The sequence below is a fragment of the Megalobrama amblycephala genome, linkage group LG15 (genome assembly GCF_018812025.1).
Source record: "Megalobrama amblycephala isolate DHTTF-2021 linkage group LG15, ASM1881202v1, whole genome shotgun sequence".
NCBI classification, from domain to species: Eukaryota; Metazoa; Chordata; class Actinopteri; order Cypriniformes; family Xenocyprididae; genus Megalobrama; species Megalobrama amblycephala.
The window spans coordinates 31269566-31278307 of record NC_063058.1 but is presented as its reverse complement, the minus strand read 5'-3'; the positions used below and the strand labels follow the sequence as shown (position 1 = coordinate 31278307).

The window sequence follows — 8742 nt, the reverse complement described above, 5'->3', positions numbered from 1 at the left end:
TTTCACAGGCGTTTGATCAACAGAGTATCTGAAAGTCTGATGCGGCAGCATCTCATCCTCATGGACAGCACCAGATTTGCAGCTCTTGCAAGTTCTCACTGTACCACATGACTGAATCTATACTGTAGTTGATCTTTACTGATGGAGGGTGAGTTACAGTAATGTGTCACTCTCTGCCATGGTAATGCCTCTTTTTACAGCATCACATGGCATTCTATAATGTCAAATGATGTTGGTTTGCCATGTTTTATGGGGACTTTCCATAGACATAATGATTTTTACTTTATAAATGGTATATTCTATCCCCTACCCATAAACCTACCAATCACAGAAAACTTTCTGCAGTTTTACATTTTATAAAAATTTAATTTCATAAGATTTATAAGCTGTTTTCCTCATGGGAACATTTGGTTCACAACGCAGTGTTTACCAGGACCACAGACGCACATGCATACACACGCAAACACACACACACACACACACACACACACGCAAACACACACACACACACACACACACACACACACACACACACACACACACACGCAAACACACACACACACACACACACACACACGCAAACACACACACACACACACACACACACACACACACACACACACACACACACACACACACACACACACGCATACACACACACACACACACACACACACACACACACGCGCACACACACACACACACGCATACACACAAACACACACACTTTGAAAATTGTGGTTATCATCTAGGTAAATCTGAGATAAATTGCTTATAATGTGAAAAGAATTCGTTACATTTGGTTATCCATAACGTAAACTGCAAATATGTTCTATAAAACTATGCCTATAAAATCAATATCTATAGAAATCAGTAGTCATTACCCTGGGGCATGTGTCAAAAAGTGATTTATTGCTTCCGGTACCGCCCCCTTCCGGACCACCCATGTCGTCCCCCCTCCCCACATGACCTTGTGTCCAGCTGTGTCAACACAACCTTTGACCCCGATGTCATTGACCTATGACCTTCGGATATTAGGATGAATGTAATGTTGTTTGTGTTTGTCCATCTGGATGTTGACCCGTGACCTCCGGGAGTGAATGATCGTTTGACCCGGTTGTTTGAACAGATATTTCGGGGCTGTCGCATTCCGTCACAGGGGCTTTTGTATGTGGACATTCTCTCTCGTCACACACGTAATACAGATCTATTTAAAATAAATGAAAATATATTTATATAATATATTAAACTGAATAATGAACAACATTGGAACAATCCAAACCCTCTCCCACTCTCTCTCTGTCTTTCCAAGTGAGCAGCTCACACCCAGCCAGGCAGTGACAACAATGGTCCATGCTGCATTCTATGGGACACTTAGTCTGTTACCTTTTCCAGAGAAACTGTTCAAAATGTTTAAATATGTTCTTAAAAATCTTTAAAGTTTTAATAAATCTTCCTATAAGGGTGATGCTTAAAATAAATCTCTGTATGTTTAAAAATGAGCTAGGAATATTGAGTGATTTGATTTAAAATGATTCCAGATATAAAGTCTCTATGTGATGGACATACCCTATTAGGGCTGAACATTAGGGATGAGATTTACACACATTACACTGAATAATAATAATCAAACATCTTACTAAATAATATAGTTTTAGCTAGATGAAAATATAAAAAATATCTTACACATCTTACTAAATAATAATAATATAGTTTTAGCTGGATGAAAATAATAATATCTTACATTTCCAGGGATCAGGAAATGTAATTCCTTTAAACATCATGAAGTTTTAATACTTATAATTCGCCTCTCTCTCTCTCTCTCTCTCTCTCTCTCTCGCTCTCTCTCACACACGCACACGCGCACACACACACACACACACACACACACACACACATCGTTCCAATAGACCGCCTCATATTCATCCCAATACAATGCTTGTCTGTTCAAGGATGCCGAAAATGTTTATGGCTTTTTAGAACAATAATCCCAATACAATGGTTGTATGTTTAAGGATGCCGAGAAATGTTTATGGTTTGTTACCACAAACATCCCAATACAATAGGACAAAATGTTTATGGTTTGTTACCACAAACATCCCAATACAACTGTTTAACACCGCTGAGATATTTACATAGCGCTGTTCTCACATGAGACACGTGAACCCAGCTGGTCTACCAAGAGAGTTTTGCACGGACCTCTGGCGCCATCTTTTGGACACTGATGAAAAGGACAGTCTGAGCGAAACGTAATGTTAGGTATAATCTGATCTATTTTTAACAATATATATATATATATATATATATATATATATATATATATATATATATATATATATATATATATATATAGGCTCTGTGATCAATCTCCCAACGGATCTGCCATTATATAAAAACAGTAAATTATAATACTATAAGCAATCACAATTATAAGTTATTTGTAATTTTGAATTTTGAATTTGGTAATATCTATCTATCTATCTATCTATCTATCTTATATATATATATATATATATATATATATATATGCTTGTTTATAGTTATATGAAAAACTCTGTCAAATGTTTTCATTATTTGAGTAATTTCGTGACGCAACACGGGGTCGCCCACCCCTACAGCCCCAGCTGGGGTTAAAAGCGGGTCATCCGAGTCCGACTTTCACAGTCTTTTCACATCTTTATTGAAACTCTGCCAGAAGTCTTCCAGAAGCTACTTCGTTGTCCAGAAGAAAATGTTACGAGGTAAGAATATTTCTTTTAATTTTGCTGTCTTGGTGTGTTGTATGTGTTGGCTCTTTTCAAGCTGATCAAACGAGCCGGCTGCGAAAGAGCCGGAATATCGTTCATTTTTATATTTTTTTGTGTTGTTCTTTAATTATTAGTCGAAATAAAATTAAAATCATTCATTACATAATGGTTTCTATAGTTTATTTTTAAAATAGCGGCTCTTCATATAGGGCTCCCGATCACGTAAAAGAGCCGGCTCAAGCCGACTCGTTCGCGAAAACCCATCACTAGTGTGTTGAAATTGCATCGTTCATTTTTACTTTACGAGGATTTGCGATATAGGAATTTTTAAAAGCTTTTTACTTTTGTCCTCAATATAGCGTGATTGTATTTTTCTACATTACAAATATATCATGATCAAATAATTAAAACATAACTGCATGCGCAGACTTTTATTTACGGTCAATGCCGTTTTCCTGTTCCGGGTTATGCCGTTATCAACTTGGTTTTAAGTAATGATTTTTGGTTCTGATCAGTTTCTGTTACGGTTTTAGTACGATTCAAACATAAATAGTGGTGTTTGATGTGATTTTACACAAATGTTTTAAACGTAATGTACAATGTTTAATGTTTTTTTTTGGCTACAAGATGGAGCCATTTTGCCACCTGTTTGATTCCCAGTAAATTTAATTCTGGTTTTGGATGCTAAATACAGGCATTTCTGCATGTGCTGTGTTCTTGGTATTTCTACATTTTTTAAAAGTAAACATATTATATTGTATTTTGGATTACTGTACATGCTTTAACATGATATGTAATGTTTAATGTTTTTTTTTTTGGCTACAAGATGGAGCCATTTTGCCACCTGTTTGATTCCCAGTAAATTTAATTCTGGTTTTGGATGCTAAATACAGGCATTTCTGCATGTGCTGTGTTCTTGGTATTTCTACATTTTTTAAAAGTAAACATATTATATTGTATTTTGGATTACTGTACATGCTTTAACATGATATGTACATGTTTAATGTTTTTTTTTTTTGGCTACAAGATGGAGCCATTTTGCCACCTGTTTGATTCCCAGTAAATTTAATTCTGGTTTTGGATGCTAAATACAGGCATTTCTGCATGTGCTGTGTTCTTGGTATTTCTACATTTTTTAAAAGTAAACATATTATATTGTATTTTGGATTACTGTACATGCTTTAACATGATATGTACATGTTTAATGTTTTTTTTTTTTTGGCTACAAGATGGAGCCATTTTGCCACCTGTTTGATTCCCAGTAAATTTAATTCTGGTTTTGGATGCTAAATACAGGCATTTCTGCATGTGCTGTGTTCTTGGTATTTCTACATTTTTAAAAGTAAACATATTATATTGTATTTTGGATTACTGTACATGCTTTAACATGATATGTAAATGTTTAATGTTTTTCGGGAGTGCTATTCACTTTTTGGGCACAAGATGGAGCCATTTTGCCACCTGTTTGATTCCCAGTAAATTTAATTCTGGTTTTGGATGCTAAATACAGGCATTTCTGCATATGTTGTGCTAGTTCTTAATAATAATAATAATATGCATAAATATGTGAAATTAGTCTGACATTGAATCAACCGTTTTAACAGGTCTATTTGCCCCGTAGGTTCAAACATCGAACTGAATGCTTTTGATTCAATTGACTTTTGTGAGTAAACATTATTACTTTTACTTCTGTTCATGTAAATTACAAAATTACAAATGTCATCTGTCTTATTTTACAGTAACAACACCAACATTTAACATAGGCGGCGCAGAACCGGGTAAATACATGTTCTCACGTAATATGTAAATCATAAAAATTACAATTGGCATTTGTCTTATTTGCAGTATCAGACCAGGCATTTGTTGCAGAAACCTCAGACAATGGTAAATATATGCTCTCATGTGATATGGTTTTAGTAATGTTTATGTCAAATCAGCATGTCAAATTTTCATATCTATTTTGAAAGTAATTGAAATATGTGATAATATGTTTTGTTTTAATTTAGAATTAATCCAGCTAGTCACACAACCAGGCTTTATAGATCTCACACAAGAGCAAGGAGGGGCCGAAAGGCAGGACCAGGGCGCCACCCCCAGTGAGATCGTATTAAGAAATGGTACCCCGCCTATAACGCCGTCATCAAGAAACAATGACGTTGTAATATCTAACGCAGACGCAATAGACCTTACTTCAGATGAAGATCTTCAGGGTGATGACTACGAACCACCCGCAAAGAAAAGAATCATTGGTGTCGTCACCCCTATGAGGATACATATACCCTCGGTAAATGACGGTAAAGAACATTATTCATTATTTTAGGTTCATTGACTGAAATAATCCTGAAAATATGAAGTATAGGTGAAAATCTTGACGTTATCTGCTATTTTTACAGAAAGACAAACGTCGGCGAGTGTACTAAGATGGTCTGATTCACAGCTAAATGCTTGGGACCAGGCGTCATGGGCAAGCGAAGATGACGCACCAACGAGAGGCGGCCAAACCCCGTATCCATCACAAGAAGAACCAGTAGAACAAGACCAAGAACCTGCACACGAACACACACATGAACAAGAACAAGACCAAGAAGATCAAGAAGAAGAAGGAGAAGACGGCAACGTGTCAGTGGCTTCGAGCAATAGTTCATCTCGAGGTCACCAGCGCAGTGAGCGCATTGAAGCAACGCTCAATCATACCCTTACCGAAGTGCTGGCAATACACACGCGTATGGATGGAATTGAAACCCGTTTGGATGATATTATCCGCCTTTTAAATGAGCAGATGACAATGAATGAGAGAGGGTTCGGGTGTGTACTATCTAACGGTAATGAAAATCTGAGAGAGAAAAGACTGATGGTGGATCTTCTATGTGCAACTCACAGAGGTGTACAAGAGATCAGACATTTTCACAATTGAATGTTTGTCTGTTTTATTACACTATGATTTGTATATTCTTTCACCTGTTATGAATTTTAAAATTTCCGTCTGAATGTTTTTATATTTTGTAGCAAACCGTTTTGATACCATTACTGTTTTTGAACAAAATAAATATTAAAATGGCCGATGAGAAATGTTTTTGTGGAGACAAAATGCATTCCTGTCAACCAGACCATTCTCTCACAGAGCTGTTACAGCGTGAGCTTGACTTGCATACTGATAACTCTGACCAAAGGTGTGATAGATTACGACAGATGTTAAATATGTATCCAGAATCTGTAGAAATGTCTTTAAATGATGTTTCGTTACAACGTTCTTATAATTTGGATGATTTAGAAATGTTTGTAGCACAATCACACACCGTTGACCTGTGTGATCGATTACAGAGTTTATTAAATGACAACTCCATACCCAACGTACAAGATGGTGCTGGTCTAAATAATGGCTCAAAATGTAATGATCCTACACTCTCCACAGATAGCGGCGGCAATATCCCTCCATCATCTATCGGTGATGCTACCCCTACCGGTACCGAAAATTCTGATCAGCCAACGTCTGACAACTCAGCTCGCCCAACAGGTAATCAGGCTGTTGAACTCCCGTCCAGTAGTATTACCGATAGACCTCAGACACAACGTCCCGACATTGACGCACTGATTAGACACGGTGGTTCCGTAAACGGATATCATGTTTTACCAAGACCACGCTTCAACAGCGTACAATTGCGTAGGACGATGAATCTGAGAGAAATCAACTCTAATGATTTGGCCTCATATCATAATTTTTTACACAATACCTTCAGCGATATAGTGACGTTTGCGCGAAGATATTGGTGGAGACGGGTGTGTTATCAATTTATCCATGTCCGCTCCTTCTTTGAGAACTCCCATTAATACTGTTTTAACATCAGGGAGTAATTATGACGTCGGTATGTTTCTGGATCAATTTGAAAAAGTTTTACAGAGTGACGACCAGATATTGACGGATGACTCGGTCGAGATTGATGCGAACATAGCCATTAACAGACAAGGCGGTGGTCGGGTACGTCGCAAACTCACCGATTTGGCTTGTCACGAGGTGATTAAGCGTAAAAAAATGTCGTTATTCTGCCCGTTAAACATCTCGAATAATCTATGTTTCTCCATCTGTCTCGCTCATTTTCTCAACCCCCAGTTACCCGAGAGCGAACTAGAAAGAATGGCGACCATTATCCACAACAATGCGGGGTTCTCCATCCACAATAAAATTGGACTGGACAACATAGCGTCGTTCGAAACCCTGTTAGGTATCAAAATCGTCGTTTTTTACAGACCGACCGCCGGTACGATAGAAACATTCAAAAATCAGGATGAACCTCATCCTAAAACAGTATGCCTCTATCTGCATGACGCTCATTACTACATGATACTGAATTTGACGGCATTCATAGGCGCTGATTACGTGTGTGAATTTTGTTATAAAGGTTACACAAATCGCAGAGATCATCATTGTAACTACGTATGTAACGTGTGTCATGACCCCGAATGTCACAGATTCCCTAAAAAACCGGTGCACTGTCCCGATTGCCTGCGTTTCTGTAACTCCGCTTACTGCTACGAAATGCATAAAAAACCTACCCCAGATGGAGGTAATCCTCCGTGCGATGTTATAAAATATTGCAAACTATGCAACAGGCGATACACTGTTGCTAGAAAACCGCACGAATGCGCCCCTCATCGATGTGTACATTGTCACGAAGTTCTTCAACCTCTCGGTGTACATAACTGTTTCATACAGCCTCTTACACCCAAGCAACCCTCCACAAATTACATTTTCTACGATTTCGAAACTCGTTATGAAAATGGGAAACACGTCGCCAATTTTGTTTGCGCAATCACTTTTAACGGAAAGAGATTTGTAGCCGAAGGCGTCGACTGCATCGCGAAGCTAATCACCCGATTCAGGCAACCCAGATATAAAGGGTACTGTTTCATTGCCCATTACGCGTCTAGATTCGACTCCTTTCTAATTCTGGAGTATTTTTGCAAAGCGGGTCTTAAGCTCGACGTCATAATGCAGGGATGTAAATTAATCTTCATGTATGATGACGCTTTTGACCAGCGGTATATTGACAGCTATGCATTTATCCCAATGGCCCTCTCAAAGATGCCTTCTGCGTTAAACCTGAGCACCGTAGAAAAAGGCTACTTCCCACATCTTTTCAACAGAGTCGAAAATGAGAGTTATGTCGGCCCCTACCCTGACAAGAAGTACTACAACTACGATAACATGTCCGATAAGGATCAGGCAAAGTTTGACGCGTGGTACGGCACAACTACTGATAAAGTGTTTAACTTTAAGAACGAGTTGTACGATTACGGCGTGAATGACGTCGTTTTGCTGCGCGAAGGGTGTATGAAATACCGCGAGGCATTCATAGAGTGCACCAAGCTCGATCCATTCGGATTCACGACGTTAGCAAGCTGTAGTATGGGAGTCTTCAAAACACACTATCTCGAAAAAGATACGCTGGCTCTGACGCATAACAATGCATACGTTCAACAGAGTAAGACGTACTCGAGCGCATCGATCGAATGGTTAGAGTTTGTAAAAAAGACTCGAAACGTCGACATTCATCACGCTTTAAACCACGGCGAAGTGTCGGTCGGTCGTTATTTTTTAGACGGCTACTTTGAGCAAAATGGGACTAGGCATGGGTTGGAATACAACGGATGTTTTTACCATGGACATTCGTGTCGCTTTGAACCTCATCAGAGACACCCCCTGTCGGGTGTAACCTATGGGGTTCTCAGGAGACAGGTTTGACGACAAGGTTGAAATTCTGCAGAACGCATACGGTTTACAGATGGAAGTGATCTGGGAATGCGAATGGGACAAGATGAAAAAGACTGACCCTGCTGTGATGGAATTTATGAGCACTTATTCCGCCCCAGAGAGGTTGAAGCCGCGAGAGGCGTTGTTCGGCGGACGTACGAACGCATATAAACTCTACCACAAAACGCGCGAAACTGAGAAAATAAGTTACTTGGATTTTACCAGTTTATACCCGTTTTGTCAGGC

At 38.7% G+C, this 8742-nt stretch overlaps 1 protein-coding gene across 2 annotated transcripts; it reads left to right on the top strand.

Moving 5' to 3' along the window:
* Nucleotides 1-2626: 2626 nt before the first annotated feature.
* Nucleotides 2627-8475, top strand: LOC125247881. Of its 2 annotated transcripts, none has more exons than XM_048159422.1 (5): nucleotides 2627-2741; nucleotides 4369-4410; nucleotides 4593-4631; nucleotides 4754-5031; nucleotides 5141-8475. In XM_048159422.1, the coding sequence occupies exons 1-5, from the start codon at nucleotides 2732-2734 to the stop codon at nucleotides 5165-5167; spliced, it is 396 nt and encodes a 131-aa protein (XP_048015379.1). In that variant the 5' UTR covers nucleotides 2627-2731; the 3' UTR covers nucleotides 5168-8475. The 2 variants fall into 2 exon arrangements, with proteins under 2 accessions (XP_048015379.1, XP_048015378.1); XM_048159421.1 differs by having other exon boundaries at nucleotides 2651-2741; nucleotides 4754-5041.
* The last annotated feature ends 267 nt before the right edge of the window (nucleotides 8476-8742 follow it).